This window comes from Phalangium opilio, unplaced genomic scaffold (assembly GCF_054372755.1).
Source record: "Phalangium opilio isolate 3A_F unplaced genomic scaffold, DU_Popi_V2 ptg000048l_1, whole genome shotgun sequence".
NCBI classification, from domain to species: Eukaryota; Metazoa; Arthropoda; class Arachnida; order Opiliones; family Phalangiidae; genus Phalangium; species Phalangium opilio.
In genome coordinates, this window is record NW_028324170.1 from 4,035,875 (window position 1) to 4,063,484 (window position 27,610).

At 37.6% G+C, this 27,610-nt stretch overlaps 2 protein-coding genes across 4 annotated transcripts in view; both read left to right on the forward strand.

The window, feature by feature from the left end:
- Positions 1-11,270, forward strand: part of LOC149673792 (otoferlin-like) — a 41,597-nt gene extending 30,327 nt beyond the window's left edge. Inside the window, exons 6-37 of one of the 3 annotated variants that reach the window (XM_089839500.1) lie at positions 166-281; positions 347-500; positions 1,052-1,106; positions 1,195-1,326; positions 1,400-1,462; positions 1,832-1,916; positions 2,039-2,160; positions 2,540-2,580; positions 2,703-2,889; positions 2,960-3,361; positions 3,426-3,534; positions 3,591-3,865; positions 3,927-4,027; positions 4,093-4,186; positions 4,247-4,363; positions 4,428-4,580; positions 4,641-4,833; positions 4,906-5,165; positions 5,231-5,992; positions 6,054-6,288; positions 6,348-6,532; positions 6,588-6,866; positions 6,941-7,068; positions 7,132-7,302; positions 7,357-7,532; positions 7,615-7,843; positions 7,915-8,013; positions 8,090-8,137; positions 8,331-8,521; positions 8,594-8,772; positions 8,845-8,945; positions 9,015-11,270. In XM_089839500.1, coding sequence (XP_089695626.1) covers positions 166-281; positions 347-500; positions 1,052-1,106; positions 1,195-1,326; positions 1,400-1,462; positions 1,832-1,916; positions 2,039-2,160; positions 2,540-2,580; positions 2,703-2,889; positions 2,960-3,361; positions 3,426-3,534; positions 3,591-3,865; positions 3,927-4,027; positions 4,093-4,186; positions 4,247-4,363; positions 4,428-4,580; positions 4,641-4,833; positions 4,906-5,165; positions 5,231-5,992; positions 6,054-6,288; positions 6,348-6,532; positions 6,588-6,866; positions 6,941-7,068; positions 7,132-7,302; positions 7,357-7,532; positions 7,615-7,843; positions 7,915-8,013; positions 8,090-8,137; positions 8,331-8,521; positions 8,594-8,772; positions 8,845-8,945; positions 9,015-9,195 — 5,623 coding nt within the window. In that variant the 3' untranslated portion in view covers positions 9,196-11,270. The remainder of the gene's footprint in view (positions 1-165; positions 282-346; positions 501-1,051; positions 1,107-1,194; positions 1,327-1,399; positions 1,463-1,831; positions 1,917-2,038; positions 2,161-2,539; positions 2,581-2,702; positions 2,890-2,959; positions 3,362-3,425; positions 3,535-3,590; positions 3,866-3,926; positions 4,028-4,092; positions 4,187-4,246; positions 4,364-4,427; positions 4,581-4,640; positions 4,834-4,905; positions 5,166-5,230; positions 5,993-6,053; positions 6,289-6,347; positions 6,533-6,587; positions 6,867-6,940; positions 7,069-7,131; positions 7,303-7,356; positions 7,533-7,614; positions 7,844-7,914; positions 8,014-8,089; positions 8,138-8,330; positions 8,522-8,593; positions 8,773-8,844; positions 8,946-9,014) is intronic. The other 2 variants (XM_089839503.1, XM_089839502.1) reach the window with 2 other exon arrangements.
- On the forward strand, positions 10,412-27,394 carry TrpA1 (Transient receptor potential cation channel A1). The gene is made up of 21 exons (XM_089839504.1): positions 10,412-10,455; positions 12,901-12,988; positions 15,346-15,637; positions 18,897-19,053; positions 19,134-19,309; positions 19,386-19,496; positions 19,616-19,727; positions 21,145-21,242; positions 21,304-21,540; positions 21,750-21,950; positions 23,037-23,489; positions 23,875-24,282; positions 24,343-24,413; positions 24,469-24,640; positions 24,703-24,977; positions 25,045-25,177; positions 25,277-25,477; positions 25,582-25,650; positions 25,817-25,927; positions 26,004-26,131; positions 26,556-27,394. The coding sequence occupies exons 3-21, from the start codon at positions 15,356-15,358 to the stop codon at positions 26,794-26,796; spliced, it is 3,636 nt and encodes a 1,211-aa protein (XP_089695630.1). The 5' UTR covers positions 10,412-10,455; positions 12,901-12,988; positions 15,346-15,355; the 3' UTR covers positions 26,797-27,394.
- Positions 27,395-27,610: the final 216 nt, after the last annotated feature.

The window sequence follows — 27,610 nt, forward strand, 5'->3', positions numbered from 1 at the left end:
GTGGGGGAAGTAAATATTGCGTTCTCCTAAGCTCATTGTATATGCAAATTAGGTCGCAAAAATTATTTCTTCTTGCTGACTTGTCCTCTTTGGAATTGCACAGTCCATGTTCAAACAAAGCATCAAAGGGATTATAATGTTGTTGTTTCTTGTTCACTTTTAAAGGTCACTTCCCACGACGATGAAAAGTTTAGCCAATATGATGAGATTAGGTAAACAGCGACCACAAACGGAAGACGAGGAGAAAATGTCACTAAGGGGCTCTGAATACTTGGAATACGGTAATCTCGCGTTAAGCTCGCGTTATAATTCCCAGAAAAGGCTTTTAACCTTAATTAGCAATTAGGTTCAACGCAGTCTTTAAGTCGTAATTTTACGGAAAGCGCCAATTACTTGTCTTCGGGTTACGAAGATGAACACTACGCCATACGGAGTCACGAAGACAACGCCACCATTGACGCAGTACCATACTCGATTAATACGCCAGTTGTCCTTAAAAAGTAAGAACTCTCGATTATTGGTTTTTGACATTTTTCCCCAACTTTGAAGGGTCATAACTATAGTATTATAATAGATTTTGGGAAATGCTTTGAGAATAATTTAGTCCTAATTATTCTCTATCCAATGGTGTCAAAAACTTGTGTCTAAGCTAATCAGGGCCCGAGTAATTAAGGTTTGAATCGGAAATCATTTTGGGTCCTAGTGTAAAAACAATTTTGGGACAGTATTGCTGATTCCAAAGATGTCTAACCAAGGATACTAAATACTTAATAGTAAAACGCGTGTGGGGTTAATAAAATGACCTTTGATATCAAAGTTAAATACTTGCGTCTAAGTCAACCAGGTCCTAAGTAATTACGGTTTGAACTAGAAATCATTTTGGGCCCAAGTGTAAAAACAATTTTGTCTAACCAAGGATACCAAATACCATAGGGTAAAGCGTGCGTGGGTTGCGATAATGACCTTTGACCTCAAAGTTGCTTAGCTGAAAACTGAATAGGTCTGTCTAGGTTTAATTAATATAAAACACTCGTACTCGAACGCGTTTCAGGTCAAAGCCCAAACATCACTTAATGCAAGCCGCTCTGAAAGCCCAAGATTTTCAAGTTAGATATATTAATCTTTCAATTCGTATTAATATTAATGTAGGGCTCTATTGAAATGACGAGTGCTTTGTAATTTATGCGCGATTAGATTTGCGTAACAATCATAGAAGCCCGGCATTTGGCTGGACTCAACGCGGACCCCGTAGTATGCGTACAAGTTGGCGAACAGAAAAAATATACCAGCGTTAAAGAATCAACTAATTGTCCCTATTATAATGAAGTAATTAACATAAATAGACGTCATTAATTATTTTAATAATTTAGTTAAAGTTTAATCGCTAATTTTCTGTCAGTATTTCGTATTCGACTTCCATATGGCTCCATCAATGCTGTTTGACAAGATCATCACGTTAACGGTAAGCTTGAAAACCTGACTTAAACATTAATTTAGACGTTAATTAAATTAACTAACCAAAATTTAACGAAATATACATCTAATTACGCTTAATACGCGGTTAAAATTCTTCACGAATCTCGTAAATAATTTAGGAGATATTAATTAATTTTTAATGGTATTCGATTTTAATATAAATCTAAACTACCATGAACTAAATGATTATTTATTGAAGTTAATATTTCTCGCTAACGGCAAGATAAATTGTCGCCGAAATTAACATAAACCTTCATCGAATCACGCTTAAATAGACTGAAATTATAAAATCAATCGGAAAGTTACTTTAGGAGTAATTATTTTTAATTTAGTAGTGTCTAATTTTAATTAAAAGGTTCTCCATTCTCGAAACCTCATCAGATCCGGGAAAATCATTGGCTCTTTTAAACTCGATGTGGGAACCGTTTTCTCTCAATCTGGTAATGATACGTACCAGTTGCTTGATATTTATTTTTTCTCTCTTTCGATTAATTAGCCGCCGTAATTAACACGAATCGTTATTTTCCTAATTGGGTTTTTACACGGAATTTATTGATTGCAGAACATCAGTTTTACCACAAATGGGCTCTTCTGACGGATCCTGACGATATTTCAGCGGGACCCAAAGGTTATTTAAAATGCGATATATCCGTGGTAGGAAAGGGTGACACCGTCAAGGTACCGGTATAGTGAACCTTTTATTTTATACTACAATCCCTTGAAACGGGGTGTTTCATAAAGGGTGGTAGGGCCGAAGTGGAGTGGGTTCTGTGAGCGATTTTGAGTGAATAAGTTATGATTAGTGTTTTACTGATGACCCTTTAAATGTAAGTAAGAAAACTGAATGACTTTGCTAATTGAATTAAGGGGTCATACCAAAGGTCATACGTAAAACACTCCATTCATAACTTGAAAACGATGACCCTTGTGGCAAAATGTCATAGAACATTTTCGACTGAAAATCGAAAACAGAACCCATTGTACTTTGGTCGTACCACCCTTTAATCTCATTTCAAACTTAATATGAATTCAAATTTAACATAATTTAATTAAACTCATTTAGCCCCCACCGAAAAGTGAAAGAGATGAGGACGATATCGAAGCGTAAGTACTTTGTTTCATCTTTGACCTTTTAGTTTATTTTACTCAGTCATAGTTAGGCTTAGAGTTATTCTCGGTTTATTAAGCCAAGGCTTAGCGTGTGTTTTCTTCGTTTATTATTTAAGAAATCTGTTACTTCCGGATGGAGTTCCCGCGGAACGTCAACACGCGAGATTCGTGGTGAAGATTTACCGCGCTGATGGACTCCCTCGTATGAACGCCGGTATCATGGCCAATGTCAAAAAGGCCTTCACTGGTGAAAACAAGGATTTTGTCGATCCATTTGTCCAAGTTTCTTTCGCGGGCCTAACGGTAATTAAGGCTTAAGTAGTTACTGGCGCTCTTGGCCAGTTGCCAAAAATTGTCGTGGTTGCTCTTATAGGGACGCACTAGCGTACGTAAAGGTACTTGCAACCCGACATGGAACGAGCAAGTAGTCTTTACCGAAATGTTCCCTCCTTTATGTCAACGAATCAAAATCCAACTACGAGACAACGACTCCGTTAACGACAGTGTTGTGGGAACGCACTTCATCGAATTGTCCAAAATCTCGAACGAAGGCGAGAAAGGTTTCCTACCAACATTCGGACCGTCGTACCTGTACTTGTACGGGTCTACCCGGGATTACTCGCTCTTTGACGAACACACGACGCTCAACGATGGCCTAGGAGAAGGAGTTATGTACCGAGGAAGGATACTTGTCGCGGTTAGAACCGAAATTCTCGACAGCATCGAGGTGGCATCGGCCGAAGTCGATCTTGAAAGTTGTATACCAGTCTCTGAGGTAAGATTATTTACGTACAAGTCTGTGATTGGATATAAGAAAGAAATCCGTCGTTGGTTCTTAGAATACTTACGGAAAAATTGAGGAGTATATGCTATTTGGGTGCATCTTGGAAGCGTCCATGATAGACAAAAGGGTCGGAGATAAACCAATTTATTTCGAGATCACCATAGGTATTTCATTAAGCCTCGGACAAAAATTAGTTAACTTAATCGGACTACGTTTTTAGGCAACGCGGGTAATATATTGGACAGTCAACAAACAAAAGCTCACGCTCAGGATTCCGAAAGCGATTCGGAATCAGATTCGAATCCCGAGTCAATTTACGGGGAAACCACTTGTCAATCCACGACGGTTCCTGTTAAACCCGCGTCAAACGATCGCAATTACCATTACCTACCTTACGGGGACAAGAAACCCTGCGTTTGGGTTAAATCTCCGTGGCAAGATCATCGAAGGAGGTTATACAACTCTAACATTGTCGCCAAAATTGCCGAACATTTAGTAAGTACTCGTCTTCCGAACCCATGGTCAGAGACTGTATCATTATTTGTCGATGGTATAGGAAGAAGGTTTGACGGACGTCCAAGAAATGGTCAGGTTAGAGAGACCACACGCGGATAGACGATTACGAGGGGTTCTTGAAGATTTGGCATCGCGTTGCTCGTACGTATTAATATTTTTAATTAAGGTATTTAAATAATTAATTAATAATATTGATTGTTAATTAGGAGGTATATTACCATTATCAAAGGCGCTGGTGGTGCCGCCACCGGTAAAACTAAGTTAGATAAAGAACGACAGAAATTATGCCAACGGGAGCTGGTAGGTTAAAATTAATTAAGTTTAATTCGATTTTTAAATATTTTAATTAATTTATTTAAGGACCACGTGGCATCAATGGCGCGTACCATGAAACCTTTAGTTACAAAAAATACTCTGAAAGAGAAACTCAGAACGACTCAAACGTTTTTGCAAAGGTTAAAGAAGTTAACCGAAGATGTAGGTTCTTATTAATTTTCAATATTTGTCAATATTTGGAGTTGGTTTAAATTGTGGTATTTAGCCCCAACACGCCTTACCGGATGTCTTCCTATGGATGATTAGTGGTGGGAAAAGAGTCGCTTACCAAAGAATTCCAGCTAGGGACCTTGTTTATTCCATAGTTGAGGAGGAAAGCGGGAAACATTGCGCCAAAGTTCAAACACTCTTCTTAAAAGTAAGTTCGTTTAATTTAATTTACGGTTTAGGCCCTTTAATTAATTGTATCGTTAATCAGTTACCGGGAAAAAAGGCGACTGGTCCGGGTGGCTGGGCGGTACAAGCGAAAGTTCAAGTTTATTTATGGTTAGGCTTAACGAAACACAAGAAGAGTTACTTGAAAGGGTTACCCAAAGGTTACGAAATTGGTTCGGAAGTTAGAAACGCGGACAAGATTCAAGTACCTCCTCCCGTCTTCTTAGAATATAAAGGTAAGTACTTATAGTTTAAATTTATCACCCTGAACGTACTTGCTTGACATTTGTGGGTTAATTTACTTTTAGAGAAACAAATATTTCAATTACGGGCCCATATGTACCAAGCACGGTCCCTTATTGGTTCCGATTCTTCCGGACTCTCGGACCCGTTTGCCCGCGTCATATTCTCCGATCAGAGTCAAACGACGCAAGTCATCGACGAAACGTTGAGTCCAACCTGGGACGAGATGTTGTTATTCCAAGAAGTACTTGTTTACGGTAGCAAGGAAGACATCAGAGAGGATCCTCCGGTAATTGTCATTGAAATCTTCGACCAGGACAAAGTGGTAAGTGACTAATTAAGTTGGCTGGGCTCCGCTAATATTTGATGAGGTTAAATCTTTCTCAAAAGGGTAAATCAGAGTTTATCGGGAGAGCCGTAGCGCGACCTCACGTCAAATTCAGTGACGAAGCGTACGGCAAACCTAATTTCCCGCCAAGTTTAGACTGGTACGATATTTACCGCGGATCAGAAAGGGCCGGTGAATTGTTGGCCGCTTTCGAGTTGCTTCAATTCACGGACGCCGAAGAGAAAGAGGACATTCCAGATTTGCCACAACCGAAAGAGAATCTTTGGCGTTCGGACCGCGGTCCCGTTTTACCCGTTCCAAAAGGAATCCGACCGACATTATCCAAGTACCGAATAGAAGTACTATTTTGGGGTCTTCGCGATTTGAAACGGGTCCACCTTATGACGGTGGATCGTCCACGAGTGGACATAGAATGCGCCGGTCACGTCTTACAATCCTCGGTCATTTTACAATACAAAAAGAACCCGAATTTCCTGACGCCCGTCAAACACTTTGACGTCGAGTTACCCGACCAGGAGATGTACTGCCCGCCCTTGACCATTCGAGTCATGGACTGTCGCAGTTTCGGACGTTTCACCTTAGTGGGGACGCACGTCATTAGTTCACTAGAGAAATTCATGTTCAAACCCGTGACGAAAAAGGACAAGGAAGCCGCTTCCAGGATGCAGTCCATGTCGCAACTCGGTTATCCCCCGCCGATATCATTCACCAATCAGCAATCTACTTTACGCGTCCCTAACGATGACGCCACCAATCAGGACCTAGATAACGCACCCAAAGAAATACTCATCGTTCTCAATTACGTAAGTAATTACCAGTTCAATTGACTCTGAATGGAATATCACTTATCGGCATTCATTGTAGGGCTACAAGTCCAAGAAGGACATGAAAAGTGACGTCAATAAACGAAAAAAGAAGCAGAATTTGGAGGAACCCTTGGAAGACGAGGACAATAAAGATTGGTGGAGTCGATACTTCGCATCGGTTGACGCCATGATTAAAGCCAATCAGGACTTCAAGACCGATGGTGGAACCAACTCGGGTTCGAGAACCACTTTGAACAATCTCCCCAACGGTGACCCGCCCAATAACGACGACTGTAAGTTATTTATTTAAAAGAGTAGTTCTTTCAAGGTTAAGCTTCTTTATCGAAATAAGGCGACAATCTAAGCGCCAAAGACGCGAAAAGAATGGAAAAAGAACTCCATCGACTGGAGACGCAACATCAAGGCGGTGACGCTAAGAAACGGACATTTAAAGGTACATCAACCGCCGTCAGATTAGCGGCGAGGCTGAGCCCTAAAGCCCAAAGGAAGCGAGTCCTCGAGGAGTCCATTATCACGGTAAGATTTAGTAAAATTCAACCCAGGTTGAATTAAAAGTAATTATAAACTACAGATTTTCCCGTGCGAGTTGGAAAATGTCCCCGACTTTAACGGATTCAAGGAATGGTTACATTCCTTTGAATTATTTCGGGGTAAAAGAACGGGGGACGAAATGGAGGACCAAAATCGTATCGCGGGAGTCTTCAAGGGTTCCATGAAGGTCTACAAACTACCATTACCGAAAGACATTCAAGACAGCAGCCTTAACGGATTAGATCCGCAACTAGGCCTTTTCCAAGGACTTCCCAGCAACGAACCCATTCACGTCCTAGTAAGGGTTTACGTCGTCAAGGTCAGTGTCCCGCTTAATTTCGTTAAGCCTAATATACCTAACCGAGGCTTAAGGATAGTTAAACTTTAAATCAGGCCACGGACTTACACCCGGCTGACTTGAATGGTAAAGCCGATCCATACATCGTCATCAATTTGGGCAGTAAGAGAACAAATGACAAAGAGAATTACATCTCGAAGCAACTGAACCCGGTCTTTGGAAAGTAAGCGAGTAAATGTCTCGTCTTTATTCCTTCATCCACTTTACATTCCATTATATTTTTAAGATGCTTCGAGTTTGAGGCGACATTTCCTCAGGACTCTTTACTGACGGTTCAAATCTACGACTGGGACCTATTGGGAAGCGACGATCTGATTGGTGAAACGAAATTAGACTTGGAAAACCGTTTCTACAGCAAACATCGGCCAACATGTGGTTTACCAGTAAAATACGAAACGTAAGACAACATTTATTTCCTATTTATAGTTAAGCCTAACGCGTCTATGCGCAGAACGGGTCCGAACCAATGGAGGGATCCGATGAAACCGGTCCAAATCTTAACGAAACTTTGCAAGGATGGTAAAATTGATCCACCACATTTTATGCCGAACCGAGTTCGAATAGGCAACCGCGTCTATAACTTCCAAGTCGAATTTGACGAGGAAGGTACGCATCCTTCGTTGTTAGGTAACATTTAAGCCTCCCGGGGAATGTTTCAAACTTTAAATAAGTGGCAATCAAGGCTTAAATAGGGTGGATTAATGTTTAGGTACGAGAATTAACGAAGAACAACTAGCTTTGGAGGTATTGCATCGTTGGGAAGACATGCCCAAAGTTGGTTGCGTGTTAATTAAGGAACACATCGAAACCCGACCTTTGTACCATCCCGATAAACCTGGCATCGAGCAGGGCAAATTAGAAATGTGGGTTGACATGTTTCCCATGGATATGCCACTACCTAGAATGCCCACCGATATTTCGCCCAGGAAACCTAAAAGGTAAATAACGCTAAGCCTAATCTACGTCTATAACCCTAATTTATCTATTAATTAATCATTGTTTGTTTTAGTTACGAGCTTCGTATAATCATTTGGAATACCGATGATGTAGTTTTAGAAGATGACGCGTTTTTTACCGGTGAAAAAATGAGTGATATTTATGTTAAAGGGTGAGTTTGCTAAGCCTCGGCCATTTAAAGTAAGTAGAGGTCAATAAGGTCATTTCGTTTTGGTTTCATTCTCAAGTTGGCTTAAGGGACCTGAAGATACCCAGTGTACAGATATTCATTACAGGTACGTTTTTTACTTCTAGTAGGCCTAATATTAGGCTTAGTCTTAACTATAGAAAATAGACTTATGTGTATTCATGTTTAGGCCTATAGCTTTAAAGTTTCCTTAGAAATGAATAAGACGTATCTAATTTAAATGATGCGCAGAAAGTTTAAAACGACTTCCTTGCATTTTTTTTTTGCCAAATTCTTTGCAGATCATTAACGGGGGAGGGTAATTTTAATTGGCGTTTTATCTACCCATTCGATTACTTACCGGCCGAGGAGAAGATTGTCATCTCTCGTAAAGAGTCCCTCTTCTCCTGGGACGAAACCGAATGCAAAATACCAGCGCGTCTAGAGCTTCAAGTATGGGATGCTGACCATTTTTCAGCCGACGATTTCCTTGGTAAGTTACTTTGAACAAATTGAACATAACTTAAGCCTCGGTTTCAATAAATGACCTCTGCCACGTGTTCAGGTGCCATAACTCTGGACTTGAACCGGTTCCCACGTGGAGCCAAGTCCTCCAAGTTGTGCACTTTGGACATGTTGAAGACTGATTCTTCGGTGCCCATGATCTCGCTCTTCAAGCAAAGGAGGGTCAAAGGATGGTGGCCCTTCTATGTCAAGAAGGAGAATGACGAGATGGAATTAACGGTCAGTTTTTATCTCTTGTTAGGTTAAGCATTTGCGGTAAACCGAGGCTTAGGAATATGTCCCTTTTTTTAGGGTAAAGTCGAAGCCGAGTTGCATCTCCTTCCCAAAGAAGATGCCGAAAAGAATCCGGCTGGCTTAGGACGCAGTGAACCTGACCCTCTAGATAAACCCAAGTAAGTACTAGACTCTAGTCATAAGCCTTTGTCGTTTTAGGCCTAATTTTATTCTTTCCTCTTTCTTAGTCGACCTGACTCTTCCTTCATATGGTTCCTGAATCCTTTAAAATCTATTCGTTATATAATTTGGCACAATTACAAATGGGTCATTGTTAAAATCTTATTGGGCGCCATGTTGATTCTCATCTTAATGCTGTTTGTCTACTCCATGCCCGGCTACACTGTCAAGAAGATGTTAGGGGCTTAAATCGACACTCCCACGTCATCAACGAAGAAACCCCGCCCCCTTTAATTTACAGATGGGGGTCGGATAGTTCACACCTAGCCCTTTAAAAGGACTGAAGTGAACTATCTAAGGATGGTTAATGGCCGACATCTCTGACAAAAACCGGCGCGCGTGCACGTAGACTAATCGCGAGACAAGTCACGTGACACGAGTAGATCAGGTAACGTGAGTTAATAACGGTGAATTGAGAATGGAATCCTACTTTACCCACAAGTAAGCCATAATATTTAATTAAAATTAGTTTTAAATAGTAAATTAACGCCCTAATATAAGAATTCGTGACTTATACGATGATTTCAACCATAAACGACACCTAGAAACGGTTTTAAGGAATATTGCAACAATAATGTGATGAAAATAGGCTTAGGTCTCTAATCTTAGATTGTCATCTAATTACAACCATTTCTTGGAGGGGTCAAATAATCGTACGAGTGACGTAACTTCCGGTTACGGTATATAATAATCAAGATAATAATAGGGTTTTTTCTTTGATTGAAATAAATAATAGAAATTAAGTTTAAAATTAAAACACTGACGTGGGTATCATGGTCTCTTAGCCAAAAATCAAACTAAAATTTGGGAAACTTTTTTATTAAACGCTAGGGTGAGAGAAAATAGGTGCAAATAGGCAAAAAATAGGCGAAATAAAGGTGCAAAATAGGCCAAGAGGTAGGTGCAAAATAGGCAAAGAAATAGGTGAAAAATAGGCGAAAATAACGTAGAGTTACGTTAGAGTAGAAGAGCCGCAAAATGTATCGAAGTATTTGAAAAACAAATAACCACTTAAAATTGTAAATATTGTAATTTATTTTTATGCCAACCCTTTGGGACCCCCTTTTAGCAAACGGTTATTTATAGCCGTCCCCCTCAAAACTCAATACCCATACCGCCTTGTTCTTGTCTTGTAAAAATGTTTAAAGAAAATTGAGAAAAAGGGCGCGTTGTCTTATCTCTCCTATGCAAAGAAAAAAAAAAAAAATAGCGAAACCAAAATCCAAGTGGCGTGACCAAAAAATGTCATAATTCATTAATTTTTAGTTCTTTAGTTTAACGAGGTTTACTATTTTTATCCCGAGTTAAAATAGATCCTAGAAAACGCAGAGTTAGTTATTCTTTCGGATGATTAAAGAAAGGTTTAACGCGGAAGGGTTTTGGTTTAGCACCCTTGATCTTTTGACCCGCAGACGCTTCGCAGTTAATAGTAGGAATATGTTTTAAAAGGTTTGTTTATTTTTTTATTTTATTTTAGTTAGGGTAGCGATTAAGTTGATTAATCTAATAAGGGACCACATTTAATATTTTAATTTTTATATTTTTTTGGGGTAATATTATTTTTTACCGCAAATAAAGCCATTTTTAAAATTTTAACCAAGTTGATTGCAGTAGGTCTAGTTCTTGAGCGACTTGAATTTTTTTTGAAAGGTTTTCAAGCCGCTTAAATAGTATACAGGGTGTTACATAAAGGGTGGTACAGTGAGTTCCATGTAAATTTCATGACATTTTGACCTAAGGGACTCCGTTTGCGACTTACGACGGAATTGTTTTAGGGATGACCCCTTAAATTTAATTAAGAAATTAAAAAACAGCATAAATTTAAGTAAGGGGTCATCCATAAAACAAAAAATACTCCAATCATAACTGGTTTACGATGACCCTTGTGGTGGCAAAATGTCATTAAACATAATAGACTCAAAATTGATTTTCCATAGAATTCACTGTGCTTCGGTTCTTATTAACCTCCCTTTTAATAACACCCTGTATATTAAAGCTTCAGATTATTAGACATAGTCCCTAAGCGACGCGTAAACAATCAATCAAATTTCGATCATTTTTGACGATACAAAGAGTATAATAATGAACCTCCAGATTTATTATAGTCCTTGAGCGGGTTGCTAGGGACTAAAAATAAAATTTATAATGTAGATAATTTAGGTATTTTTAAAGCTAAGATACCCCAAAAAATATTTGCTTATAACCTTCTTCTACCAAATAACTTGTATACCAAAAAAAAAAAATAATAAATAAATAAAACGTGATGTATGCTTGTATATATTGTACCAAAGGAAACCAACCAATACCTTGTCTATATATTTGTTAAAGACCAAATCCTTATATATACCTCTTTGCTAATTATACTAAAAAAAAAAGAAACAAACAAATCTATATTTAACCAACCACGCTTTACTAAAAACCAAAAACCACAACAAACTAATCAAACCGAACTTACTATATAAAACCTATACCATCCATGAATTATTCATGTTTTCATGAAAAAATTCATGATTTTATTAAAAAAAATACCAAGCAACCCTACTTTAAAAAACAAATTAACCTTTCAACTAAAACAAAACAACAGAACAATAAAGCACAAAAACAAAATATTTTTCTTCAAAATATTATATATATTCATGTTTTTTCTCATCTCAAACAAATAAATAAATAAAAATTTATAATATTCTAAGAAACAAATAACTACTCTCCCTTATACACAAATATACAAACACGTGATACAAGTTTAGGCCCAATTAATTATTGATTGATTAATTATATTAAATTAAATATTTCTAAATAATGTGTAAATTAAAATTAAGAAAAAATCAACAACAATTAAACAAGATGTAAAATTTAGCCACCACCGCGAATGTATTAAAAAAAATAATTTAAAATGAAAAAAGAAATCAAAGTTTATCTTAGGTGTAGTTTTTAAGTAATTAATATAAATAATGTATATATATATTAATTAACCGAGTTAATTAACTGACCAGCAATACCGTATATACTGTTTCCGATATATAAACAGAATTATTTTGAAACCCAAATTTTAATTATTAAAGCTTAATAATGTCGTAAAGTGGGTGGGTTTAATAGACAGGTTAAGCGGAGCGAAATTAACTTTAAATGTATATTTTAAAAAATGAAATTATTGTAGAGGAAAAGTTAATCTAATCCAAGGTGTTGCAAAAATTTAAATAAAACCAAAAGAAAAATTAAAAAAAAAAGTTTAAAATAAGGTAGACTTTACCTTTAATGTTGAATTTAAGGGTGTGGTGTAATAATGGACATCTTTCAGTTCAAGGTGCCTTATGTCTAATTAATTTGCGAGTCATATTTCGTTTTATATTATACAGGGTGTTTTAGAATGGGTGAGTAGGTAAAGCCGAAGTACACCGGCTTCCTTGGGTAATTTAAGTCGAAAACATTGTGATATTTTGCCCTAAGAACCACCGATTGATTGGAGTGTTTTACGGATGACCCCTAAAATTTAAGTAAGAAACTGAAGGACGATGCTGGTCTAATTAAGCGATCATCATTAAAACACTCTAATGTTCATAACTTAGGGGAACATGTCATGGAACATTTTCAACTCAAAATTGATTGCAAATAGAACCCTCAGAACTTCGGTCCTACCACACTCCCAATCTGAAACACCCTGTATATCTAATTGGGTCAGATATGTGGTGAACTTCGTTAGTTCTGGTTTCCGTTCACACATCACTTGACCGAGCTCTGACAATATTTGAACCTTGAACTTATTTAATTACAAAAAGTAATTAAGGACTTCGTTCGTTGACATTTGGGCGGTGTTTTCTATGGTTAAAGAGATAGGGTGTGTTGGCGTATTCGGTTTGTTTACACTAAAGGTTTTTTTCTTCCTTTCTTTTCCAGTATTCTGTTTCTAATCAATTTATCGTTTATGGTTTTCCGGGAAACACTTGGAAAATGACTAAACATGGAAACAACTAATAACGAAAAGGTACCGTAAATTATTGCGTTATTTAATATTACACTCCCTCTATAGTACTTGAGTGGTTTGGTGGAACTGTTTACCGTGTTATTTATCTTAACTTTGGTTCTATTGTATTTATTTAAATGTCACAGGAACTATGTTAAATTAGACATTTCTTAGAGTAATAGTTCCAATTTTCATGACTTTCGTGTTGAAAATAAATTCTCGGTAATCAAATGAAATTTCTTTGGCGAGTTTTACTTCTCTGCAAAAACACCTTCTTTCGAAAAACCGGCGCAACACGTGTTATAGTTTATTTTTCTTTCTATAAATCACGGTTTATTATCAAAAGAAAACGGTTACTACTTAAAAATATCATTCTATCGAGGAGGAAATGTAGAAATCGGCGGAAACCACCGAAACTCCCACTGGAAGTCAACCTAGTTTAAACCAATTATCTGTTCAAAGTAATTGAAGTAATACGTAGTAAGGCTGTTAAATTAATTCCGTAATGAGCCCTCTTCTATAGCATACCTCCATTACCTCTAACTAATTGAACGAAGATATCTCATCACGTGTTTTTTTATTACAGCGCGAGACCTTAATCCATTAAAAACGTAATTACTGATTGATCAGTGATCTCCCGCGATTTTTTCCCGCCCTTTTCCTCTACCTCCCCTCCCCCTATTTCTAATCAAAGTGGCGCGAGATTCAATCCCCAAATGAATGACGTCATGGTCTATCTCCATCATTTGGCGCCAAAAACCCTCGATCCTTCTTTCCTTCGGCAGGTTCTGTTTACTCTGCCCAATCTAACGCTGCATGCACAGTAAAAAAAAGAGCATCATCGAAACCTTGTAAAAACAAATTCCGGTGTGTTTCCATAGGCCTAGTTAGGCTTAGCATTCCCTAGAAAGTATATAGAAACCGGCTGCAACCATACTATACCATGACGGTGCATTTTTTTCTTATACCCTCGTTATAAAAAAACACCGACCGCCGAAGCTAGGCAACGAGGCAAATGAGAGAATGATATTTGGACTTATTAACGAGTTAGAGCCTTACGGAGAACCTTAGGCGTGTCAGGCTCTTCGGGCAAAGAGCCAGAAGTAAAAGATAATGGCTTATTTTAATCCACGCGTTATTTTCAAACTATCGCTTTTAATATAACGAAGGACAAAGGCTTTGGAAGGTTTTCAGACGAACATACGGTTCGGATCTTAATATCCCTTTTGGAAGTTTGTTGTATTGGTAAAACCGCGGGACAAAGGTGAAGTATTGTTTGATTATTATATCGGATCTCTAATCAACGATTAGAGATTGTAATCAAAGCAGAACGGCGCAATTTTGGTTTTGGCTGACAGTTCATACAATCTGTGACATTAACCATAAAATTGCGATTACATCATTATCGCTAGTTCGCTACTACATCAAGGAGCAAAATCGGCACCGTGAATATCGAGATAAAAGTTTTAATCAAATATAAGCCGTATAGTTTCGGTAATTTTTAACCAATTTATCCATGGGGTGAACTTTAACATCTAAAGGAATTAACGTAACGTAGTTACGAAAGTCGTAAGTTCATTTTCATGATAAATGAATTATCTTGCACATTTTCATTATAATTGGAATGTTGCCTGTATTTCATTGATGCGATTTGTCAAATACATTTTTTTCTCGCGCTTAAAGTTGTTAGTTTCAATTTCAAATCTCGTGCGTGAAGTTGGTATTTTCAATTTCAAATCTTGTGCGTGAAGTTGGTATTTTCAATTTCAAATCTCGTGCGTGAAGTTGTTAGGTTCAATTTCAAATCTCGCACGTGAAGTTGGTACTTTCAATTTCAAATCTCCTGCGCAAAGTTGGTATTTTCAATTTCAAAACTCGTGCGTAAAGTTGTTAGTTTCAATTTCAAATCTCGTGCGTAAAGTAGGAGTATCTCCAAATTTCGTGAATGTTGCAAAAAATAAAAATTTCTGAAAAAGATCATGAAAGTCTGTCACGTAGTGGGAATATTTTTTTCCTTATATAAATAAGTTTATCACGAACTTATAAACATCGATAATGGCACGACATAAGATAATTACTTCTTGTTCTTCTTTCAACCCCTTGTCTTAAAACCCAAAACAAAACAAAAATGACACATTAAGAAACTGTCGTTGAAAAATTAATTCCGCTTTATGGGAAAAACCTTGGGGTTATCATGGAGTAAAAATCTATATTGCCCTTAAGGGGCTTGAAAGCGCTCCAAAATTGCTATTCCGAAACTAATCGCTATATTTGCATCTTGCATGTGTTTTGCGTTTTCACGTCCCTCAAAGGCAATTTTGCCTCGAGAAATGATCGACGATTGCTTTTATTTGACTTTGGCGACGTTTTTCTCTCAGATCATTCAAGATGCGTCGGGTTTCCAACTTCGTTAGAGTGGTCGAGGTCTGGTCTCGAACCACGATGCACGATAAGAGGACCAGGAGTTTAGACGAAGACGGTAGCGACGCGGAAATGGGTGAAATAAAAGGACACGACGGCATCAAGCGACACTTGACCGTTCCCATGTTAACCGTAACCGAAACGACCACGGGAGAAGAGAAAGTACTTCTCAACGGGACAGTCGCTAACACTGTCAGCACCTTCGGTGAAGTCTGCAGTATTATCGATAGCCCAAGTAGGATCTTAAAGGTAATAAACACTTAGTTGTAATAACGCAAGTAGGATCTTAATCAAAATTTGAGTAAGGATATTGGGTTGAACCATTTCATTCGGTTTTTAGGAGTATAATGTAAGCCTGATTTTCATGAAACTCGGTGCAATTACTGTATGAAATGTGTTAATTCTAAAGGTATCTTCAAAATTTACCTAAGTTCTTGAGAACCAAAGTTATATCACCATCAAACGTGACAAATGATTTAATAAGTACCTTCGATCCAAATTTCAAACCATCAAAAAGTCCTTACCCGTCCGTGTCTCGCGAGGGTTTATGGGTCTTCATGACGTCATATAATATCTTTATGTCAAGTTTTCAGCTCGCTGAGCCGTTATACCATCGCTTTTAAAGTGTCCTTTTCGTTTTCAAAAACCCCGTTCGAGTTTACGCCATGAATAAAGTCAAAAGGTTTACCGTGAATAAACCCCCACGAAACTTACACACATATCCACCTAACTTCCTATCAATTCAATGGGTCCCTTCGGACAGATAATAACAAATAAAAATGCCCCTAAGAAATCCTCTTAGATGGACGCAGAATCTCAAAGGAAAACCAAACTGTTCCGGGGAGAAAATTCGAAATCTAACCTCAAGTTGTTCTCTAAGGTTAGATATAAAAATATTGCACGCAATAAAAACCTGCGAAGCGAAATGAGTTGAAGAGATCGGCCGAACCAACACTTAAATGTAGAAAAGTCGGTTCCGGCCAATCCAACTGAAGTATATAATTTCAAATATTCGTTAAGACTAGTTTTGAGTTATGAACTGGCGCGAACTATACCAACTGCTTTGTTAATACGTTAAAATTTTCATTGGTTTAGTCATAAGATATGTTCCATAAGTATGACACTACTAGAGACTTGCTGAGATCTAGTTCAAGAACGACTCGAGAATTAATTGACTACACTCGGTTTTTCAGTCCATCTTCCAATTTAGTCTGTGCTAAGCCTTTGACAGCGCCTCACCAGGCGTCGCTTTACCTCGAATCTATGACCTACGTCACTTCATGACACGCTCCAGTTTGTAACCAGTGGCAAACTTATGGAACATATCTTATGAACTTATGTTTTAGTGTTTAGTATATATCGATCGTGAAAAAGAGTATAAGTAAGGTTTTGGTTTAATCTGTTCCACACTGTGTATATATTTGGGGGGGGGGGGGGTCCTAAAATGCATCCACGTACAATTTCAGTGGGACTCCTATGCAGTATAAGAAAAACATTCGTAAAGTCTCTATTACAACATGGATCTTATAAACCCCTGTATGGGATATGAAAACTGAGCGTACAATTTTTCTGTATACAAAATTATGTATTAACGGTATGCAAGGGGATCCTTTTTTCTCAATAATGTTATTCCCCCTAAGCATACTGAGTATAAACGTGTCTTCAAAAGATAATTTCCTCTTTGCTAGTCCTCTTTAGTAATTCAAAGTCAATGATTCCACCCAAAACAATAACGTAAAACTAACTAACGAGTTTACCGCCTTTGCAATAACTATATATATATTTTCCAAGAAACCTTAACTTGTTTTATATTTTTTTTATACAAGACTTCGTGTTTGGCGCAATTTCCTATACAGCGGTTAAATTTGTTCCCACCGTTATTCCCTTAAATTTAACGATTGCAATCTAATTTAGATTAGATCACGTGTCGATATAGCCAATAAATAGATTAACCTCGATGGATGACCTTTTATACGTCGTAATAAAAAACGGTCAAGCCTTTGTCAAACACGGATATAAAGCAAACTCCAATAATAAAAAAAGGAGACAATATTGAAGCTATGAAAACAATAAAAATGGACATCACGTCATTGGGGAAATGAAATATAGTAGAATTCAACCTTGGAAGGCATGGAAACTTACCTGTATTTAATTTTAAATTAACATCCTTTCAAGGTTATATATCCCTATAGTATAACTACTACTAAGAATAAGTCTTTTTTTTATGTCGGCAGATCCACCCCGGATATGACCCTTTTTGTTCCCAGAACCTTTTTAAAAGTTAATTTAGGATCAGTACTTAATATCAAGGACCTCATGACGCCATTCATATCACTTGGGAACGTGCTATATCCTCGCTAGATCTTACTAAAGTTTTCCTTGAGATAGTGTCCAAACCATTAGCATCTTTATAACAATAAGTTTGATATGCACTTTGCAGCCGTAATGTTAGTGACATTTGTTTAAATTATGGTCTGTTACTACAAACATTCTCGTGGCGTCACACTCTTACCTCGGTTTTGGCCACCATATTATCTGAGTTGTCAGCTCAGGCCATACAATTTAGACTAACAAAATTGACGTTACGTCCTCGTAGCTCCTCCTCTCTCAGTACCACAGCCGAGATTCGCTTTAACGTAACATACTTATTGTTGTTGGGTTACTTATATGAAAACTCTAACGCTGTCCCTATGATTTCCTCGAGGCGCTCTGGGTCTTTAAGGGGTAGAAAAAAGGGGGAAGACAGTTTAAGGGCCCCCTGTTTTGACATCATCTTGGAAGACGGACTCTAGGGACAGTTTGCGAGAGTTTCCAAGCTGATGGCTCAAAATTCGGCTCCAATTCGAAGCTTATCCGATACTTTTAGAAACAAATTCAGTCATAAGTACTCGTTAGCTAAATCAAATGACGGATCTAATTGCGAAAATGGGATTAGAAGAGTTAAAAGTATCTCTTCGCGGATTATCACCCCGGCTTTAGTCGAACCACCACTTAAAGTTTTTCGCTTTTTGGAAAAAATAGAATCGAAATTTTTCGTTGGAAGTTCCGATGAAGATGTGCTTGAACGATGGCTACAAGTAATTACTTTAATTACTTAACTTTAATTGCGTTTATTAGTGATGATTTAAACAAAAAATCTAACTTAAGTGATGTCGAAGTATTTTGTATATTATTAGTTTTAAAAATTGGTTTAAAGCACATCGTTTTAAGTCCTTGATGACAGATAAATGTATATTTTTTTAAATTGTAATCAATCAAAAACCTTCTAAATTTTGCACTTGGCCGACTCTTACTATTGAACAGATAAATTTTACACGAAAAAAAAAAAAAAAAACCCGCACTATTATACAGGATCTTCCTAATTTTGTCTTGTAACATAAACAAAATCTCGGGTTGATTTTATCGCGAAATTCTTAATGGATGGATATATCCTTTCCCATAATGCGTTGGAAGGAAGTTATCAAGACTAGGTCTCCCTAATGTTATTCTTTGTCTTTTGTTTATTTAGGTTGCGGAATCAGGGAACCTTCGAGATTTCGAATCGCTTTATTACGCCGATACCAACCGACTCAAGTTCAAAGACAACAAAGGTCGGAACGCTTTGCACCACGCCGTCTTCAAGGACAGAGTCAACATACTCGAATTCATAATCGGACGCGGTGGAAGTAAGTGTCCTTGATGGTCTTTTTCGTAACGGTATATTCGTACTATTTCTCGTTTTAAACTCGAATCTCAACCGTTTTAGATATAAACGCCCAGGACAGTGAAGGATACACGGCTCTTCACGTTGCGGTTGAAAACGAGGCCTTAGCATGTCTCAACTTCCTGTTGGACAATGGTATCGACTCTTCAATCCTCAACAACGAACAGAAAGGTGCCATACATTTGGCTACCGAACTCAACAAGGTCAAAGTTTTGAAGGTCAGTGTTAACGATAGTTTTATTTTAAAATTAGGCTTATCGTTAACTTTGTTCGCAATTATTCATTTCATTGCAGGAAATTGTGAAACACAAGAGCAAGGTGAACACAACTTTACGCGGGAAACATGGCCGTACTCCGTTACATTTGGCTGCCATTTATGACCACGCGGATTGCGCGCATATCCTGGTTAGTGTCTAATACTTCTTCAACGGACGTTTTTCTATTCAATCCACGCGATTTCAAAACTTAACTTGGACTCCCTGGTGTTTAACAACAACTTTACTCGTGTTTGTTTACGCGTTTAGTTGAAAGAGATGCACTGTTGCCCCAAGATTCCTTGCGATAATGGATACTACGCCATACACGAAGCTGCTAAAAACGCATCAGCTAACGCTTTGCAAGCCATTCTCGAGTGGGGTAAGTCCAATCCCCATTGTCTAATTTTTTTGAAAAGATATTACATTTTAAGTTTAAGTTCTTAACAAGAATAAATGTTGACTTAGCGAAAGGCTCAGAAAATTAACAAATTAGGCTTAACGAGTTCAAAGGTTAACGTACCGAACTCTATATAATCGTAATTACTTTTTTGTCAAACGCCCTAAATCGGTTTAAATTTGTTAACCCTAAAAACGTTAACCCTAATCATTTCAACTCACGCAATTTCTCGTTAGGCTTATCTATTATTTTTTTTTACATTTTTATTAACAATAACAATATAAATTGTATATCCGGTTCATCCCTTTAACAATGAACAATAGATATAACCTATCAATGGTTTATCAAATAGATCTTAGGATAGAGAATTCTTACGGTGAAATGAACTCTTGTATTTCTCGTATTCGCGCGTGCAAATTCGTGTCCTGTTTGGTATACTCACGAGGGGGTTTTACCGAGTCTTCCATTAATGTTATTGATAAAAAATATAACGCATTTCCCCTGGAGTCTCGTAAATAAAAAGAAAACAATTATTGTATATTACAGACCAAAACTCCAATCAAATTACTGGTAATACAATATATTGCTCGTTTGACATCCCGGGGGTCACGTGACTTAGTCACGGAACCACCTTACTATAAGTGATTAACCTCTGATCTTAAAAATAAGCTAAATCAAAAACTTAAACTAATTAGAGAGTACTTTGATATTTAATTTCAGTGACCTTGACATACCATAATAAATACTGAAATTCATTTTTACGTTCCCTAGCGCAATTATCTTTTAATTAAATTTAGAATGACCTTGATATACTATAACTCTAACTCTACCCTTACTCATGCGTACCGTGGTTTTGTAATTGGCAAAGAAATCTCCCAGTTTTTCCATTTCCCTATATAAGGTTATAACAAGAAGCGATATCTAGTTTACTAGGGAGAAGCTATAAGAATTCGCGCGCCATATAGTCCCAGTCCCCCTTTCAAAATACAAGAGGAGGCTGGTCTATTTCGTCTCTCCTCAGTCGGAAAATACGTAATTTTCGTCATTCACGTCGGGCTGACGTGAGTTTTCAAGAACCAGTGAGATGCTGGTTGTAATTTAGAGGTGGGGTTTAACTCCGGACCTACGTTTGGAATGGAGATAAAGCTAGAAATGTGGCGAATTTACACCTTCTCCCTAGTAAACTAGATATCGCTTCTTGGTTATAAGATGCGTAACTCATAAGAAAAGGTCGAAATAGCCTTGAGCATACGATAACCTTATAGAAATCTCTAAGAAAAACTTGAATAATGTACTCGGGGTAATTTTTCACTTGACTTCAAGAGGAAGTACTTGAAATGATGGTGTGAGAAGACAGATACCGAAAATTTATCATTCTGGCTTCTGTTTATGTGAATAGGGGAATCTCAAGGCACCAAGCGCGAGGATATGATGAAACTTTACGACGCTGATGGAAATGTTCCATTACACTCGGCAGTTCATGCTGGAGATATAAAAGTAGGCTTAAGTCTTACTGAAGCCTTGCCATTTAAATATTATGACCTATTTCTATGTTCAGGCTGTGAAACTTTGTTTGGAAAGTGGGGCTATAATTAGCACTCAACAACACGATTTATCGACACCCGTTCATCTCGCTTGCGCGCAAGGTGCCATGGAGATTGTTAAACTAATGTTTTCGGCTCAACCCGAAGAGAAATTTCATTGTCTGACCATCGGTGACGCGCAACAAATGACCCCTTTACATTGCGCGGCCATGTTCGACCATCCGGAACTTGTGGAATACTTAGTTAAGGAGGTAAAAATAAATTTTGAATTTCGCCTCGGGAAGGAAAACTTTTCTAAAGGACCTAAAGTTAAACAAACATTAAGCCTATTTTTCTTTTAAATAAGTTTTAAGAGTTTTATGAATTCCTCCTTTAGACCAAGGCTTAACTTGATTGCTCGAGGCATTTTTAGACGTTTCTCGTTAGCTTATTAAATTTTGAGAGGGGGTTTTTCATAAAGGGTGCCGATCTAAACGCGACTGATAAAGAAGGACGTTCAGTCTTGCTATTGGCGGCAGCGAGGGGAGCTTGGAATACAGTCACCAGTCTCTTAAGACTTGGCGCGAATATTGTAATGAGGGACAAGTGCCATCGAAATTTATTGCATCATATCGTCTTAAGTGGAGGATGTTTGGATGATTTTTGCACCGTCATTTGTACGGTAAGTAATTTAAAACTTTTTTTTTTTCAATCTTGCATGGTGGTAAATCTGGTATGACGAGGGATCGTTATTGTTTAAGAAAATTCAAATAGAGATGCATTGGGGAAGTTAATGAAAACCCTTTAGTAAGTGCCCGGTAAGATGTTTATGACGAGATAACGAATTTCACTTTTGAGGCATTGGTCGGGGATTACAAAATCCTGAATTGAAAATGACTTAAAACCCTAGAGTTAATTTTAACCACTTTCCTTGGGTCTCCGTTCCAATATAATTCCTGAAAAAACGTTAAACCCGTCACTTCCTGTTATTTCTATTTGCCTTTGATATTAGTGTTGCGCCTATCGCGATATACAGTTTCTATGTTGTTGATGGAATCCTTCCGGGTGGTCTTTCTCAAACATGTTCGGAATGTCAAATCAGTGTCCGCGTCTAGATCAGACATATACCATCACTTTCTTGATACATTTAACCTTAACCCGCCGCCTAGAATAGTGGATGAGATCGGAGTTAGAGAGAGAGAGAGAAAGAGAGAAAAAAATACGTCCGCCGTTGCTATGGCAACGTCGCCTCTTTCTTTCCCAATGATGTCCGATTATTAGATATATGTTTTCTTCAACCCAATATCCATTTGTATCTCGCGAAATATTAGATCTGGAAATCTTGCTATTTTTTTTCTTTGAAAGAGTGTTATTTTAACGGGAAAAATGGGTCACGTTTTATCATCACATTTTCGATTGTGTATTGCACGAGGCACAAACACGTGCGTGAATAGTGGCTTCAAAACAATAATAATAATACGCGTAGGAAAGGGGATCGTTTTAGGTATATCAAGGTCTTTCTAAATTTAATTTCGGAACTCTCTGGTTAATGATAGGTGCCAGTTAAAGGCTCGAAAAATTTATGATATGTATTTGCTCTAGTATATCAAGTTTAGAACAAGGTTCCCAAGGGGGGGGGGCAATAAACGATGCATTATAATATTCTTTGCTGGTCCCTAAAGTTACAAAGTTCACATGACTGCACGAAGCAGTCTCAAAAACGTAAGAGTTCTGACGTCACTGAGTTCATTTCATTGATTTAATACAGAAAGGTTCCGAAATTGCAAATTTATTAAACGAAAGAGACACTTGCGGATGCACACCGATGCACTACGCCTCTAGAAACGGTCACCTGAAAACAATTCAAAGTCTTCTTCGACTGGGAGCCATTATAAACCTAAAGAATAATGATAACCAATCGCCGTTGCATTTTGCCGCCCGTTATGGTCGCTACAATACGGTTCGACACTTGTTGGAAAGTAAAAAGGGTCATTTAATCATCAACGAAATGGACGGGGAAGGCATGACACCTTTACACATCGCCTCTTTAAACGGACACACTCGAGTGGTACATCTATTGCTAGTCAAGGGAGCCCTACTTCACCGGGACCATAAAGGAAGGACACCACTACATTACGCCGCCCAAAATGGATACACTCATACCATGGATCAATTACTTACCGTACATTCGCACTTGCTCGATCAAATGGACAGAGATGGGGTGAGTGAGATTTCTATATCTTACGATTTATACAGGGGGTTGAACTCTAGTCTAGATGAATATAGAGGTTGCATCTCTTAGTGTGGTTTGTCCAGTCTTGTTTGATACTTCGTTTTATCGCTAGTGGTTAGACTATAACATTTCTATCTTGAAAACGAAACGTTTGTGGTTTGACAAATTTGCCCCACAAGTCACGTAGGAATGATCATGGTGGGGATTTTATGGCCCTTAAGAACGTGATTCGACTTTTAAAATCGAACCATCTATCTACCACAGCTACTGTTGAAGTATCTCTTCCCAATTATCGTTATAAAGTGCACCGGTTAATAGGATTAACGGAAAATTTAGGCTTAGCTCAAAGGATTGATTTTTGTAAATTCCTCAGAACACGGCACTGCACTTGGCTTCGGTTCACAACAAAGCCAGCGCCGCTAATTTGTTACTGAGATTGAATTGCAAGGTCTTGAGGAACAATCAGGATATGACGGCCATAGATTTCGCTTTGCATTACAAACACTCCGAAGTGACCATGGCTATGGTGACACATCCGACTAGAGTCGACGAGATTATGAAAGTTTCGACGAAAATTTATTCGTGTCTGCTAGAAGGATTGACCGCCGTCATGCCCGAGGTCATGATGGCCGTTTTGGATCGGGGTATCACTAGGTCAAAATTCAATGAAGATTCAAAGTCGTATTACGTCAAGTATAATTTCATGTATCTTGAAGATCCGGAGAAAATATGTCCGTTAAAATCGATTATTAAGAGTCATAACCCTTTGCCTGTTTTAAACGTGAGTTAGGCTTTGGTCATTCGTTAGGCTTAACGTAGTGTAATTAAATTTTCGATGCAGATTATGGTGAGATATAGTCGAGAGGAACTACTTTCACACCCGCTTTGCGTCAAGTACTTAGAGCACAAATGGTAGGTGATTTAATTTGATTAGGCCTTGTACTTGAATAATTATTCTTTAATTCAGGACCGCTTATGGAATGTACTTTCACTTGATGAACTTGGCCATTTACACTGTATTTCTCACTTTTATCACTGCAAATGCCGTTTCTCTAATGCACTACTTTCCCTCTTGGAAAAATGGCACTCCAAGTGCTTGGGACTCTGAGGATCCCTTTTACAACTCCTCGGGACCAAGGGTAAGGCTTTGAAAATGTTAAGTCTTAAAACGTGTTTCCTAAAAACCTTAAGTACAAAACAGGAATCCCAGTACGAGACCATCTGTCAGATAACATCTGGCGTCGTGTTATGTTTCGTCGCTCTAAATATCTTGAAGGAGTTTTATCAGATGTTCCAACAGCGCATCAAATATTTGTTGGACGTTGTCAATGTCCTGGAATGGGCTCTGTACGTTTCAGCCGCGTTGGCTGCTTTGGGTTACTTCCGTCGGGACTTGGTTAGCGTTCAAAAGGAGTCTATATACGCGGCCATCGCAGTCTTTCTTGCTTGGTTCAATTACTTGCTGTACTTGCAAAGGTAATCAAGTACTTGGGTCTTATATGGGTAAGTTGTTTTGGGTACGATTTCGTGTGGTTTTCATCAGGTTCAACCGTGTTGGCATCTACGTCGTTATGTTCTTGGAAATCTTATCAACGTTGCTCAAGGTCATGTTTGTGTTCTCCGTTCTGTTCATAGCTTTCGCCCTCAGTTTCCATATTCTGTTGGCCAAAATAGACGTGAGTTTTACAGACATTCCTTACAATTAAAGGTGGCGGTAGTATAGTATACGCGTTCGCGCTAAGCCTAATCGATTTCAGTTTAACGTTTACAATCAGAAAGTGAACGAGAAAGGTTTCTACCATCCGGTTGTGTCTTTGGTACGAGTTGGGACCATGATGTTGGGTGAAATGGACTTCTTAGGAACCTTTCTGAAACCTCTCAGGACTTACAATCCCAATTGGCTTCAGATGGCAGTGGCTACTTGCTTTCTAGTATTCTTTATCGTGTTGATGCCTATTCTACTCATGAATCTGCTGGTTAGTGATCGATAAATTGATTTTATTTCGAGTATTCTTACGTTACGTTAAACCTTTGCCAAAATATTTTGCGTAACTTAACATTATATTACCTTTTAAAATAGATCGGTTTGGCAGTTGGTGATATAGAAACTGTGAGAAGAAATGCGCAATTAAAAAGATTAACTATGCAGGTAATTAGTTTTAAATTTAAGCCATTTATAAGAAATATTCTCAAAAAAAGATGGCGTTTGGAATTGGTGTAGTATATTGAGTCTTACATAAACCTAAGCTTAATATGGTTTACATGGAGGTCGCCATCTTAAATCTAGGCCTAATCAACTGAATTAATTGTTTAAGGTCGAACTGCATACCGATTTAGAACGTAAATTACCAACAAAGTTCTTAAAAATGGTGGACAAAGGCGAAATTTACGAGTACCCTAACCGAAAATGTACTTCGTCATACCTAGTAAGTTTATTTTAAGGCCTACGGATTGGGGTCAAAGGTTAACGTGGTATTATATATTTTTCTTCTTAATTTTCAGTGGACCACTCTGACGGGTTGGTTCGCGAGTCCTGAGTCCACGAAGAAAACTTTCACTCAGACTTTACCGGAATCGATTGGTCAACATCAGGACGAAGTTTGTGATGAACTATACCATCAACGAAAAAAGTAGGACATGTTTCTTCTTATTCTCATTATTTTTAACTATATTTTGTTTGGCATTGAGTTAAAGCCTTGGAGTGGGTTTTCTTGTAATTGCACAAAGCAATTTGTTTTACGCGTAATTTTGATTTGCGAATTGCACCGCGGTAGTATAGTTTGATGTATTGTAGTCGCACGGTTACTTCTTCAAACATTTGTTGCGCATTGATGTAATATGAAGTGTTGCCACAGTGCCTTGAAAAATAGGGAGTTTTAATATTGTCATGAAACCCAAAGCATATTGGTCAGGGAAAATTACTTTAAACGGTCAGGGATATTTGGAATAGAAAATCTGTGGCAACCTTACTGTAGTTATAGTTGCGAGTTGCCTTGGTTATTGTCGTTGTATTTATGGTTTAAAATGGGCTTGACGTGCTGACGAAACTCAAAGACTGTTCGATAGGATGAAAGAAATTTCCAAGATGATGGACTTGCAGTTGCAATTACTGCGACTCATCGTCCAAAAAATGGAGATTCGAACAGAGAACGATGATATGGATGAAGGAGAGTACGAGAGACGTGACCAATCGGCCGTCAGCGAAACTAAATCTTTCTCGAAAAAATTAGAATCACCAAAATTTAAAAGGAAATTAAGGGCTTTGTCGAATTTCTTAGGCAAACCAGAGAATTGAGGATTTTAAGTTATAAATCTTATCTTTGGCATAACATAGTTCCTGAATTGAGATGAACTGAATTTCTAGGTTTTCTGTAATATTATAACTTCTTCATTGTTTGACCAAGGGTTAGCTGAAAATTTCATCTTGAAATATTGAAAATAATCTTTAATACCAATCTGAATTTCTTACAATTTTTCGTATATTCCTCTTTGAAAAAACTTTTCCAAAAAGTTTAATTGATTAAGTCCAGCAATTTAGATGCTAAGTAATTATTAGTTGTGTCTCAATGTCGAATCTTAGGCCCAATTATTTCTGTTTAAAATTGGGTTCCGTTAAAACTTTAGGCAATTTAACCTATATTCAGTTACACCCTCACTATAAAAAATGTGTTTTGAAATGTTAAAATAGACCCCCCTTTAACCTTAAGGTTGAGATTAAGTTAATTAGAGGTAATTTAAACTAATTATAAAGCGATTTCGAACAACAACAACTTTAGTTAGGATGGAAAAAAACAAGGATAAAACATATTCATATATTTATTTACACAATCAATATATATTTTATCACCATTTATGATATATTATGAATGTAATGTAGTTCAGCACATAATTGTGTGTTTAATAATTAATTAATTAATGTATTTTATCAAGAATAATTAATACAAGTTAAATTTTAGGTGGGTTTTCCTGTCTTTAAATTTGTTGAAAAAAACGTATTCATTTTTAGGACTTGTCGCCTATAAGATGGCTTCATCTTGAAATTGGATGCAATGCGTGGTAAACATTTCTACAGGGGCCATAGGATTAACATGGGGTGGTTTCACCCTGTA

Bases quoted from the DNA above. Each gene is read 5' to 3' on its own strand.
- TrpA1 (XM_089839504.1), top strand. From the start codon at position 15,356: ATGCGTCGGGTTTCCAACTTCGTTAGAGTGGTCGAGGTCTGGTCTCGA. The intron at 24,641-24,702 runs GTAAGGCTTTGA...AGTACAAAACAG, and splicing joins ACAACTCCTCGGGACCAAGG to GAATCCCAGTACGAGACCAT. The intron at 25,928-26,003 runs GTAAGTTTATTT...CTTAATTTTCAG, and splicing joins AATGTACTTCGTCATACCTA to TGGACCACTCTGACGGGTTG.